At 35.2% G+C, this 14657-nt stretch overlaps 1 protein-coding gene across 1 annotated transcript; it reads left to right on the top strand.

The window, feature by feature from the left end:
- Nucleotides 1-1533: 1533 nt before the first annotated feature.
- LOC149621427 (uncharacterized) lies at nt 1534-2117 on the top strand. The gene is made up of 2 exons (XM_089853704.1): nt 1534-1579; nt 1667-2117. The coding sequence occupies exons 1-2, from the start codon at nt 1557-1559 to the stop codon at nt 2115-2117; spliced, it is 474 nt and encodes a 157-aa protein (XP_089709830.1). The 5' UTR covers nt 1534-1556.
- The last annotated feature ends 12540 nt before the right edge of the window (nt 2118-14657 follow it).

Consider the following 14657-nt stretch of genomic DNA (forward strand, 5'->3'; position numbering starts at 1 on the left):
TTTTGCCCTGATTTTCAAAATAGTCTTTCAAAATAAACGACTTGGCCCGTTCGTGTGGCAGAATGAATGTCTCCAACTTCCTCACCTAGTGAGGAAATAAAGGAAACATGGAATAATGATGTAATTAAGCGAGAGAGAGAGAGAGAGAGAGAAAACATACCTTTATGATGCTATTTTCACCTCCAATTCTTCTAACGAGCCGGTCCAGGTTCGGGTGATAGGAGACGGAGACATCAACGGATGATATCTCCGGCCTAAGGTCAAACTTGATGACAAAGCCAACGTGTATGGAGCGCACCAAGATCTTAAACAAATGAATAAAAACGTTGTGATATTTAATTTTTAATATAAAATTCTTACCTCTAAATCCCTCGTCTCTCAAGGGGATTGGGCTCAAGGTGGCCGTGTACCGTAAGATCGCCTTGATTTCTTCACCAACAAAAATAGGAGTCACAGTCATTTTCTATCTCAAATGTTGCTATATCTAGAAATATTATTCGAGAATGATGGTTCTAGAAGGAAGGACCGATACTTTTATACCCACTGGAACGAATAAATTAGTATAGTAAAATACATATACAATCTGAAAGAATTCAAACTCACCTAACTAGTTTCATACGTGGTCAAATAGGATATTTACAAATACCATAAACTCATGTTTTCTACGATAAATCACGTAGGACTTATTTCCGTAAAATATCCGATATACATTAAAAACCGAAGAAATGACTATCCACTATTAATTCACCCGCAACGCTTAATCCGAAACTTATAATCCTTATTCATGTATTTTAACGTTTTTATCGCTAGCTAATCCCACCTCGAACTAGTTTCGTATGTGGGTCAGATAGGATATTTAGTTTCTATGGTAGATCATGTAGGACTTGTCTTCATAAAATATCTGATAGACATTAAAAACCAAAGAAATAACTATCCATTATTAATTCACCCACAACGATTAATCCGAAAACACGTCCTCGCATGTAGTTTTGACGTTTATTAAAATGAAAAAAGTTCGTTTCGACAATATATCCGTAATATATTATATTGAACGTGAAAATAGAATAAACTATTTCTTATACAATGTCATCTTATTTCATCTTATTTCCGTCATGAATTCGAAATTGGGTCCGATTTTAAAAAAAAAGTTTGAGAGTCCAGGAAATCGGAACTAAAATCACATAAGAGGAAAGGTTGAGGTTAGAAGCTTTCATTCTTCTTCAATTAGTCAACGCGTGAACAACGCTAAAAATGGCTCAAGAATCACTATTTTGGTAATTGGATGTTTTTCATTTTACCGAATATTCTGTTATATTTATATAGCTTTATATAGTGTTAATGATTTGCTTCCAATTACAGCCTGGATCTTATACAATGTTGTAAGATTTAAGCAGCTTATTTTCACCACGAATTCGAAGTTGGGTCTGATTTTTTTTTAAAAAAAAAAAAAAGGTTTGAGAGTCCAGTAAATCGAAACTAAAATCACATAAGAGGAAAGGTTGCAGTTGGAAGCTTTCAGTCTTCTTCAATTATCCAACGCGCGAACAACGCTAAAAATGGCTCAAGACTCTCTAATTTGGTAATTGGATGTTTTTTCATTTTACCGAGTAATCTGTTATATTAATATAGCTTTTTATAGTGTTAATGATTTGACGTCCATTTACAGCCCCGATTTTTACAACATGGACGTAGCCGATCCCGTGTTTCATGACAATAAAAGTGGCTTTGACATATTGTTTAAAGCGCCATTAGGATCAACATATAGAAAGAAAGATGGAACTTTGGTCAAATACGCTACTATTTCCAGACAAAACAACAATGGAAATATGTTCTTAAACATACGCTCTTTCCGTTATTCGTCCGAAATCGGAAGATGGTTACCAACACATGATGGTGTAGTTTTGACCGACACACATATCGCGAAATTTAATGAAGCGAAAGAAAATATCAGACTTTCTAAATCATTTAGAGGTCATAACAATTTACTTTTGACACCCGCTCAATTAATTTACCCACTGTCGGACCATAATAACGATAGAGCGTGGTTAACTGTTTTAAACGCGGGTGTTGAACATAATGTCGCTATAACACGTCAGAAAAAAAATCGTGTAGTATGACCGGGATAATGATGACCCCTGACGAATGGAATTATTTAAAATATTTAATTCCAACTATACATTTCATATTTTTCCCACCTAAATTGACGGAGGACTTTGAAGCCCAACAAACGTTGGCGTATCTTCTCATAAGGGAAATAAATAAAATAGCGGAGACTTCGTGTGTTGGTTTTCAAAACTCATACGAAAACCAACTGGGCCATCAGTGTGTTACCCTAGATTGGAGTGATAGGGTTTCTTCGTTCTATGATCAGGCCGTCCAAAATTTACAGATGAGCGAAGTATTAAATTATATTAACTTTTACCAAAGAGTTTTAAGACGCGCTCCCGGAAACGCTCAAGAAACCACCGATGTAGTTAATAGTTTGTTAACGTTAGAAGACTTTAAAACCGATCTTTCGAATCAAAAAAATAAACAAGTTAAACAAGTTAAAATTTCTTCCCGTTTCTTTACTAGTTATGAAACTGAAATGAAATATTAAATTTCATTTTATATTTTTAATTACGTTGTGTACTTTGTTTTTGGGAATTTCCATCTGATTAATAGCTTTTTTAAATTTAAGTTTACTATTTTCAGAAATAATCTGTTTTGTCTGTGTATACCAATATTAATTTTTAACCATGATTTCTCTTCTGGAGTAATGTTGGTGTGTCTGTTTTATATCAATAAACATATTTAACATTATATATATATATGACGACTCTTTTTATTTATTCTGATCATAAGATGATAAGACTCTCATCATAATGGACGCGTTTTATATTCATTGTATATCAACCGCGTCTTTGGATGTTTTCAATGACAATTCTAGCAGTAAGTTTAAGATTTTATTACCAAAAGAAATACATTTACACGGGAACTACGAATGTGGGTTGAAAGAGTTGATAATGCCTTTGCAATATGAAAATGTCCCGGATGACTGTACCCATTTTCACTTAGTTTCATCTGAAAAAGTTATTGAAAATTCCTCAACACACGTCATGGACTGGGAAAAATCTGGGAAAGGTAAACGGTCCGCGGGGGGGGGGGGTATGAATTATACAGACTTTTGGAGGAATGGCTTCACAATCTCGGCTACAGTAATTCCGATGGACGATTCAATTTCAGACGTTTTGAAAGTAAAAGATTTACTACAGATTCGAATTCTAAAGAGATTAAAACTATAATGAAAATGTACGCTGCAATTGAAGTTTCAAATGGGGTTTTGGTTAAATTTAGTCCCGAATTGGCTAAATTATTACGGTTTAAGAGTAAAGAGGATAATGAGGGTTGGGTCGTATTTCGGGGGATAGTTAGGTCTGATGAATTACCGCATGTTGAGGACATGGAACCGGGGGTAATTATAGACTCTGTAACGTCATTAATTTGCGAAACGCAGAAAATTTCCCACATAGACGAATCTTTCGAACTCAATGTCACACCCGGCTACTATGTTAGTAAAGAAGAGATTTATAACTCCATGATCCAGGTAATTCCCCGTGAATTTAGAAATAAAGTAACAATATCTAAATCATATGATGGGAAAACACGGATAGCTACTAGCGAACCCGTCTCTATAAAATTCCCCGAATCACACCCTAATTTGGCGCACATTTTAGGTTTCAGTTCGGATCAGATTAACGTGAAACTCGAAGGTCTAATTCGATCAAACCATGTACACGATGTACGATCCGGTATTCAAAATTTCCTAATTTACTCATCTCTAGTCGAAGAAAGCCTGTACGCTTCAACAATGGCTCCAATTTTACGGACCGTCCCCATCCCGCGAAATCTCGAAAGAGAGGAGGTTTTAGTGAAAAGTTATGATTTCCCCGATTATTATCCCTTAAAATGTAATTCTTTCGAAGCTATAGAAATCAATATTAGAACTAGTTACGGTGACTTTCTAAAATTCTTAAAGGGCAAAACCATTCTCAAACTCCACATAAGAAAAAAACCTTCCTCTTGAATATAAAAAGGCTTGTCTTTCCATAAACTTATTTAATTCATGAATGACTCATAGTGTGTTCGGTACATAAAAATCGTAATGGATTCTAGCGACAATCCTTATATAATATACTTTTCACGATACCATAATAATAATAACCAGACTGGAGGGGATTTGCCATATTTTAGTTCCGTACCGTATTATCAACACGGTGGTTCGTTTGGTTCGGTTTTTCGATCACTATTTTAATTTTTAAAACCCATATACAAACCTATTGGTCGAGTTTTAAAAAATGAGGCGCTACGTGCTACTTCGAATGTGTTAGGGGATTTGGCCGAAGGCGCTAACTTCAAAGAAGCCGCTGTTAAACGATTGAAAGAATCAGGGATGAATGTTATAAATAATCTTCAATCCGGGAAGGGCGTATATAAAAGAAAAAAAACGTCGTAGCACCACATCTAATCCTAAGAGAAAAAGAACCAGACGTCTTCCAGACTACTTGGATTAAAAAACAAAAATGGCCAATAATACCACGTTACTAATGAGCTCGCTCGATTTTTTTTCCGAACCGGCTACAAATAATTGTTTGGACGCGAGTGAATGCGTTTTAATAAAACCATTGAGTAATTCATTTACCGCCGGAGTTCCGTTAGAACTCTTCGATCATGGTTCAGCCGATAATTATCTAAAATTAGATGATACTTTATTATCAGTAAGCTTTAAGGTAGTTAAAGCCGACGGCGATAACCTTCCTAAAGGTGGATTCGCAAAGGCGCTGAAAGCTGAAGATGAAAGTCGAAACTGAAAGCTGAATGAAAAAATCAGTTTCAGCGGACTCTTTCGCAAAGAGGCAAAAACAGGTTTTTTAAAGCTGAAGCGCAAAGCAGACGCTGAAAGCAGGCTGATTTTAAGTTTCAGCCAAGATCAAACCGAGGTTGATCTTTCAGCTCCAGCGCCGTACCACGTGATGCCAAGAGCCAATCAAAAAAGGGGGCGCTGGGGTCACGGTTTTGAAATTATTTACGCGGGTATTTTAAAACGGTGTCTCGTTATCTTGAAAATGTTTTCTGTGAAATAATTAATTAAACAAGAAAACGATGAAAAAAAGCGAAAAATATTTGAGAGAAGAAATAGCAAATAGGATAGAAATGAGATAAAATAACAATATTGTGGAAAGAGGTTACAATAAACAACCTAATTAGAATAATTTGGAAAAGTAGCAATAATATCAGGTTAAAACATATCCAATTGAGTTGGGGGGAAATTTACTCAGTTGATATACCTTGATAATAACCAAAACATGCGCACATTTAGCCACTCATCTATTTTTCCTCATTAACAGCCAAGGCTTAACATTTGATAATCTCCTTTAGTTTTTCTGTTTTTCCAGATGGGATGAACCCACCACCGGGGCTTTTTCCGCAAATGGTTTTGGGTTCTTCTTTTTCGTTTCAAAAGTAATAATTTCTTTTTTAATAATAATAACAGCAACAAGTTCCGATTCACTGACGTCATTTTATTTCTATATTTATTTGTGATGAATCCCTAGCCGCTGTTAATAAAAGCTGCTGCTTTGCGAAAGGTACAGCGCGAAGCTTAAACTGGTTTTTGAAGATGAAGCTTTTTTTCGGAAAAAAAAGCGCTCAGTTTTTTTCAGCTTCAGCTTCAGCTTTACGCTTTTTGAGTGGTTTCAGCGCCTTTGCGAATGCACCTTTACGATGCTAAAGTGGTCACTGTTAACAATTGTCTATCCGCTTTATTTTCTAATTTAGATGTAGCCTTGAATGAGGTCAGTTTGAGTAGCGGTCTACCGACGTATAGTTATAAAGGGTATATAACAGATCATCTCAATTTCAATAGAGAAACCAAACGAACTCAAATGTCGACTAGATTATATACGCATGAAAATGAAGGTTTAGATATTGATAACCATTTTAACTCTACCACCTCAAACGGTTTAAAATGGAGAATGCAAACTATATCTCAGTCGAAAATTGTAACTGTCTTCGGTCCAATTTATCATGAACTGTTCAGTATGAATAAAGCCCTATTAAATGGGGTTTCGCTTCGATTAAAATTTAATCGAAACCCCGATGAGTTTGTTTTAATGACACCCTCGACCAATAACGATCAATATAAAATCGAAATTGTAGATAGTAGTCTATATGTTAAAAAATGGAAATTAAACCCTGATTTGGTTCTCGGGCACATGTTAACGTTAGAACATAGACCGGCTGTCTATAACCTAAACCGCAGTGAGGTCAAATTTTTCACTCTACCTCAGGGGACTATCGAAGCGTACAGAGACATGGTGTTAATGGTACCCTACCCAACAGATTAATTGTCGCAATGTGTAAGTCCACTAGTTTTAATGGTAATATACACACATCGCCTTACACATTCGAACATTTCGGTCTCACTCACTTAAAGTGTATAATAGATACTCGTCGGTAGCCTTCCCCCGCATTTACCCCGAACTTCGCCGAGAAAAGATATCATAGAGAATATCTCAGCTTATTCACGGGATCTAATAATTATAATATTATTTCCGGATCGAATATAACATATGACGAATACGTTAGTGGAAATTCATTTTTCGTCATCCCTCTAACCGCCGATGAACTAGGGGGTTTAGAACATTTAGAGCCGATTAAGACGGGATCTTTACAGTTACTTTTAAAATTTAAAGCGGCTTTAACTGACAATATAACCGTCATTTTATTTTCCGAATTCGAATCAACATTGAAAATATCCAGAGACAGAGGTATTACGTATAATTAGACAACCCCTCATAACCGAGGAAAGAAAATGGATACCCTACAGTTAGAATCTATTCTTTCCAAAATTTGCGGTAGAAAATTTTACGGGGTTTTCCCTTCCAATTTCATCGCTAAAAAAAGGAAAGGTGATTACTATATAGTTTTTAACAATCAAACGAGTGATCAGCCTGGACAACATTGGATTAGCTTGGGTGTCAAAGCTAATAAAAAAGGGGGAAAAGCGATTTTTTTCGATAGTTTTGGGTTAAGACCCGAATCGTACAATTTGAAAATACATCATCTAGCGCGTCAGTTTCAAATACAAAATAAACAAATTCAAGACTTTAGATCTTCAACATGCGGACTATACTCAATTGATTTCATTCATAAAATGCACAAAGGGTGGAGTCTGAAACGGATTATTAAATCCTATACAACATATCCTGTTTTAAACGATATTCTTGTTTGTTATTACGTTTATAAAATACTAAAAAGTTTTAAATGTTTTAAAAAAAATAACGTAAAGCGTCGTTGATTACTAGATTTTGTTATAAGAACCATCTACTCTATCGCTTCGAATTCATTCGGAAAAAATGCACTACATCGTTACATACACACATTTTGAGGGGAGAAATGAATTCCAGTACATGGTAATCTATTGTCTTCAAATGCCATGTATGTTTACCATTTACTTTGAACACGGATCGAGTGAGAAAGGAAAAACTGCTCAAATAAAGAAACAAAGACCTCCATTTGATGAGAAGATGATTCGGACGAGAGATTTTGAGTACGGAGACCAGAAAGAAATAATTGGAAAAATTATTTACCCCGCAAGTACCATCATTCTTGAAAATATCGGAGATGGAGAAATATTCAGTCGTTTGGGTCATGGACTTAATGCAACCGTAGCTGAAACCCTCAAAATGCCCAGCCCACCACAACTACTGGAGGAAAAGTCGAAATTGCACGTGGATAATTACTTACATTGGGTGATGCGACAAATGAATGATATTAAAACCCCGGACTGCTTTTACCACGAACATTTATCTTTAGTTTTAAAGTAAAAACAAATTTGTAATTCATATTCCAAAATAAACAAATTTGATGAAAATATTTTTGTCTTTATTTAACACATTACAAGTTTTGTGGATAGTTAATATTAAGTGGTTCATAAAGTTTTATTAGATTCTCGTATGAATTTAAATTCGTTATTTTCAAGTTGAGCCGAAACCGTTCATCCCTCTGGCAGTCATTTCAAGAGACTTGAGGGGAGAAAATAAGGTTATACTCCAATATAAAGTTGTTTTCAAAACGTGTAGTTTTACCTCACATACTAACAAAACAGGGTGCGCAATAAATTCACAAATGAGTTGAGCAATACGATCTCCCTTCTCAACGATAAACATCTCGTTTGAATGATTAAATAAGATATCCCCAACGTTCCCAGTATAATCTCGATCTATAACTCCACCTCCGATGGAAATTGAGTTTTTTAACGCTAAACCCGAACGTCCGGCTGGAAATTGAGTTTTTTAACGCTAAACCCGAACGTCCGGCTGAAAAATTTAATTAACTTTTAATTTAAAGGGAAAAAGTTAAAGGTAGAATTTGTTAGCGTACAAAACCAGTCCGATTGTCATAGTTGTGGTCCTTTATCACTTGGGTATGCGTATGTTTTGGCAGCAGATTTAGATCCCAGCTCGATTAGATTTAACAAAACTGAATTAAGAAAACACATAAAATCATGTTTGGAACAGCAAAAAATTCTAGAATTCCCTGAAACAGTGTTTGAAAGGCCCGTAAAAGTGAAAGATGTTGTAATTAGAAAAACTGAAGTAATTGAGCTGTATTGTACTGATGAGTGTAGGCAAACTTCAGCTTATTGTGAAAAGGTAACTCATCCCTGTTTTAAAAATTCCTTAAAGAACATGATTTTATGCATGGATTTTAAAAATTGGTATCATCAAAATTGCAAAAACGTTGATGAAAAGTATTTTGAAAAAGGTTCCCCAGATTTTTTTGTAGTTTGAGGTGTAAGCAGAAAGGTTATTTGAAGTAACAAAATATTATAGTATATTAATTTATAGTCACACTCTAATATAATTTATAGTCACACTCTAATATAATTTATAGTCACACTCTAATATAATTTATAGTCACACTCTAATATAATTTATAGTCACTCTCTAATATAATTTATAATCACACTCTAATATAATTTATAGTCACACTCTAATATAATTTATAGTCACACTCTAATATAATTTATAGTCACACTCTAATATAATTTGTAGTTACAATCATAATATAATTTATAGTCACAATCTAATATAATTTATAGTCACGATCATAATATAATTCATAGTCACGATCATAATATAATTCATAGTCACGATCATAATATAATTCATAGTCACGATCATAATATAATTCATAGTCACGATCATAATATAATTCATAGTCACGATCATAATATAATTCATAGTCACGATCATAATATAATTCATAGTCACGATCATAATATAATTCATAGTCACGATCATAATATAATTCATAGTCACGATCATAATATAATTCATAGTCATAATATAAACAGTGAATAAAAATAATTATTTCTTGTATCCATTTAATGGATACACGAAAAAATTATTTTACCAGCATCTTAATTAAACAAAAAGTGCTTTAGTAACTATCTGTAGAACTGGGAACTTAATCTCTCAGGATGAAGTGGCTGGTTCTAGGGATAGTATATGCTAAAGATTTTTTCATTAAGAATATTGATATCAGAAGGAAAAAGTATAACATTTTGACTTTTTGGTATCAATCTGGGTTTGCTCTCGAAAGTGTGGCCTCCCCGTGGCGAGAGTGGAAACACTTGATCATTAGTTATGAACAAGTGGCTAAAAACACAATTTAGTTCTACTATTTATTTGTATGTTGCCTACTACCAGAAGAAAATATCTTTTTTTGCTTCTACTAAGCGGAACAATTTTAAAAAACCCAGGAATTTTTTTAAAAAAAGTTCAAACCTGTTGCATGCAGCTTTAATAATTTTTACTATTCTATAGTTATGTAAACTAGTTTGTAGTACTGCAAATATCTCTGATAAATTTCACAAATAGTGAATGGAACTGGATACTATAAATTTGGTAAATATTTTTATGATGGGAACTACCTAAATTTAAGTTTTTGGAACTTGACTACTAAACTACTATTAATTTCAGCAGAGTTTGGCTTGATTATTTATAATTGTATATATTAAATTCTTAACAGCTTTCAACAGGATTTATGAAATAGCCCCTTCCAAAAAGTTTTGAAAAAATGTTCTTAGTCTGAGTCAGTTCAGTTCTTCCTACAAACAGGAGGTAGTTTCCCCGCATAGCCTAGTTCACAACCTAGATATGACATTTTTTAGCTCCGAGTGCGCATGCGCGAAGAACTAAAACAACAAGATGCACAAGGCAGTCAAACTTTTTGGAAGGATCTATTGTTCCTTGGTTATGAAGAGTAAGCGGAAAACCTCATCAAGATATTCATATTGTAGAATTGATAAAATAAAATATTAAGGGTGTGGTAGTATATTTTTTAATAACATTAAGAAAACGCGGCATGAATAATTAACTCGTCTCAATTTTAATCTTACTCAAGAAAAAGTGAAAAACCCAGAAAGAGAAATAAATCTATACAATGGTACAATCAAAAGAACCACAGTGTACAAATACTTGGGATTGTGGATAGATGAGCGACTAACCTGGACCAACCACGTAGACTATGTGACGAAAAAAGTCAATACGCGTCTCTGGACTTTAAGACCTCTACAACAATTCCTCGACATAAATACTACACGGATTGTGTTCAACGCCTGTATACAGCCTCAGTTTGGCAACGTCTTCTACCAGAATACTAATAAAACCAACATGGCAAGACTGGACTCCCTCTCCACTAAGTGCGCAAAATTTATAAGCAAAACAAGCAAATACTCTTCGGCCACAGACGCGAAACGAACGGCCAATATTGCCTCCCCGTTATACAACTACCATCTTGACTTACTGACGTTCATGTACAAAATAAAATATAGACTGTCCCCCGATACAACTCTTGATTGGTTCACTGAGAAAAACAATATAGAAAGAACAAGAGGAAGCACTACCAATTTTACAAATGAAGCTTTGGACTCCAACTTCAGAGACAAAATCGTTAAATTTCGAGGCATCAAGCTCTGGAACAATCAACCCCATCAACTCAAAACCCAAAAAACCCTCCAGAAATACAAACTAGAAGTTCAAAAATATATCAATATTAACTATACTTGAATTTTATCTACCATAATAGAATTTTATTTACTTTAATTTAAAACGGACTGGACATCATTGTAAATAAGATCTAATCTTAATGATTGCTCCAATAAAAAGCCTTTTATTATTATTTATTATTATTATTATTATAATCTATTTTGTACTTTCTTATTTATCATATCTAATAAAATTAATATTGTCCTTTCACTAAGTTATTACCGAATATAATTGCACATTCCGATTAATCTATCGCGGCGTCTATCCTCAATGTTTTAAGTTAAATATTCAAAAGGGCGATTTAAACGCAATTGTTTAGTTATTTAGAATAGAAAGCTTTCAGTTGGAGGAGGAGCTTAGTCTCGTGACATAATTTACGCTGCCATATTGGTGGGTTTAAAGCAGGAATGAAGCTGAGGCCAACCAATATGGCTACCAGAACAGCGGCAAGACTTGGGAAGGTGTGACGTACTACTATCCCATCTGAAAGCTCTATAATGACAATTAGGCCTAAACATGTCAGGGAAAATCATAATAAATGTCAGGGAATTTGAATCTTAAAATTTCCTGGTAACCCTGAACTAGTCCAAATTCAAAAGTACCTGACATTTAACATAATTAAAAACAGTAAGGTAGTTAACTATAAAAATTGCATGGTAAATAATTTAACACTATTAACTACTCGTCCACAGTAGATTAAATATTGATCATATTTTTATAAATATGTTTAAAAGTTCAAGTCTACTCTCGAATATACAGGGTGTTTTTGAAAGGTCCTTTCAAAACCACCCTGTATAATATACATCCTGTAAAACTCTAATAATTCGTAATTTTAAATTATAAAATTTACATAACATATGTTTGAACCTATAAATTGATCATTTTTGGACCTATAAATATCCTATAATTTTGGCGTTTCAGACCTATAATACCCATTACTTTTTGTGCAGTAAGCGCTGGGAGCCCTGAGTGTTTTAAACAGCCCTGACGCAGAGATTTTCTGACCTATTTGTGTATCCCTCCCACTGGACTCTGGTATGTAGTTAACAATGAGCAAAGAGACAGAATGATATGACGTTGATAGCTAACACGCCTATCAGCATCATAGAAGTGTTTTCAACTGCCAACCAGAAAGGTGAAACATCCAATAAATTAAATGTCTATATATCGATCTTTTTATGCATTCAAAAGTTCTCCCAACATGAACAGTTTCAATTGTTTAAATATAAAAGTAAGTTTTAACCAAAATGACATTGAGTGTCCAAAATAATACTAACATGGTCTAAAGTTAACCTCTGGTGTCGAAAGTTAGCTTTTGGTAAGATGTTTTAGGTTTACTAGCTATTTGTGAACTTATCGTAATGATTTCCATATTTATAGTGCGCAATCTTTAAACGTATGGCTAACTTATTGAAAATTATAAAATATATAAAACAAGGGTTAACGTTTTTAAGATTTGCGGAATCTCAATTTCTTAGTCCCATGGTAGGGTAGAAATAAAGTCTACGCTATGTTTACCCGAGGTAGACTTTTCACTTCACCGGTCGGTGAAAATAGCGACCAAGCTATTTTCACCCTCCCGCGGTCCTTAGCTAAATTCTTAGTCACGTGGTAGGGTGGAAATAAAATCTACGCTATGTTTACCCGAGGTAGACTTTTCACTTCACCGGGCGGTGAAAATCGCGCCCAAGCTATTTTCACCCTCCCGCGGTCCTTAGCTAAATTCTTAGTCACGTGGTAGGGTGGAAATAAAATCTACGCTATGTTTACCCGAGGTAGACATTTCACTTCACCGGGCGGTGAAAATAGCGCCCAAGCTAGTTTCACCCTCTCGCGGTCCTTACTTAAATTGTTAGTCACGAGGTAGGGTGCATATAGCCTTGACGCTATGTTCACCCGGGGTAGACTTCACCGGGCGGTGATAATAGCAGCCACGCTATTTTCACCCTACCGCAGCCCTTAACTCAATCCTTAGTCACGTGGTAGGGTGGATATAGCCTCTACGCTATTTTCACCTAGGGTAGGAATAGGCTTCCGCCTATTTCTACCCGGAGGGTGACAATTGTGACACTCCATTTAAAAATAAAAAAGAGCAGACGGCACGAAATTACAATTCAGTTCATATGATAGGTGGCGTTAATAGCTTAAACGTTTCGGGTGAAAGGTTGCAGCACTGACCTTTACAGTGTACAATGACCTTACACCGAAATTTGGTTCAACTTGAAACTCAGACTGAACTGAATTCAATGGCTTATTTTTGTCGGTTGAACCTCCAATCACTGAGCCAAGGCATGTAACGTCATCGTTAGACGTAGCCAATTAAAAGGCCAAGGGCAATGGTTGACTGTCCAACCAGCGAGCCAAGGGCAGAAGGAGGAGCTTAACTTTTCTGAAGAATACGGCCGCAGCAGAATACGGCCGCTAGGTGTAGTTTTGGCGTTTTGGAGTCGGCGTCATCAGGCGTCATTCTCTCTGTCGGCGTCGGGATCGTCATTGGGTAGCCATTTTGCGCCCGGTTTGTGTGTTTGTACCGCGTTGCATTGATCTCGCGAAATAATGCAAGTTTTAGATGAAAAACTATTATAAATCTAGAAATAATTAAGAGAGTAGTTACGTAAAGCACTTACGGAATCGTCTTTAATTAAAATGTAAGTGTATTTAATATGTTTAACCGAGTTTATTTTCGTTCTTTTCGTCAGTAAACCGTTGTTCCTTTGTTATAAACTTAAGCCTTGGCTATTTAATGAGTCATTTCGTTGCATAAATTCAGGCGCAATTGTTTTATAGCGTGGTTTTTTTGTTTTTGTTTTTTTTCTTAGCAAATCTTGGATACCAGACCACCAGGTGGTGCGGGACCAGTTAGACGCATGAGTGGCATTCCTAGAGCCATTCCTAGAGGCGCTTTAAGAGGCAAAGGTTCACCAGGAGGTCCAAGGGGTTTTCCTGGAGGCCGTGGACTGGGTCGAGGTGGTCCAGGAGGCCCTGGAAGAGGTGAACCAAGAGGTCGAGGAGGTAACTATTTTAGTATGTTTCAAAAGGGAGCAAAGCTTGAAGGTTGGAAACGATTGAATCTGATTTTTCTTGGTTTGTACTGTTAAAAGATACCAGTGGTCGCGGAGGACCAATGAGAGGTGGACCTATGGGACATCCCCCACCTGGTGCAATGCCCGGTGGAACACCACCTAAGAGACCACGTAGGGAAAGTGAACCACCATATCCTGAACCATATTCAGATGGAGGGTAAGCTAACAAATTAATTTTTTTACATTTAAAATTTGTGAAAATCCGTGAAATTTTCTTAAAAAAAATACTCTAAAACTAGATGTGTGGATGTAGTGGTCTCTCCTCCTTTTTTCTCATATAAAATCCTATAATTCCTGAAATAAAAAAAATATATTTTTCTTATAAGGAATTTAAATTTTTGGCTGGACTCCCTGTTGTTTATTTTTTTTATTTAATTAATATTTAACTTTTTCTTTTCAGATGTTTAAAAGAGGAGAATCAACTTCAAATTGACTCAGTTCGAGCTGAATTTAAAGCTCAAAAGTCTAATTTGGAGTT

This window comes from Phalangium opilio, unplaced genomic scaffold, assembly GCF_054372755.1.
Source record: "Phalangium opilio isolate 3A_F unplaced genomic scaffold, DU_Popi_V2 ptg000204l_1, whole genome shotgun sequence".
NCBI lineage: Eukaryota > Metazoa > Arthropoda > Arachnida > Opiliones > Phalangiidae > Phalangium > Phalangium opilio.

What these genes read in the sequence shown, in the direction of transcription:
- LOC149621427 (XM_089853704.1), top strand. Translation starts at nt 1,557, where the DNA reads ATGGCTCAAGACTCTCTAATTTG. An exon ending in GCTCAAGACTCTCTAATTTG is followed by an intron (nt 1,580 to 1,666) that starts GTAATTGGATGT and finishes GTCCATTTACAG; the next exon opens with CCCCGATTTTTACAACATGG.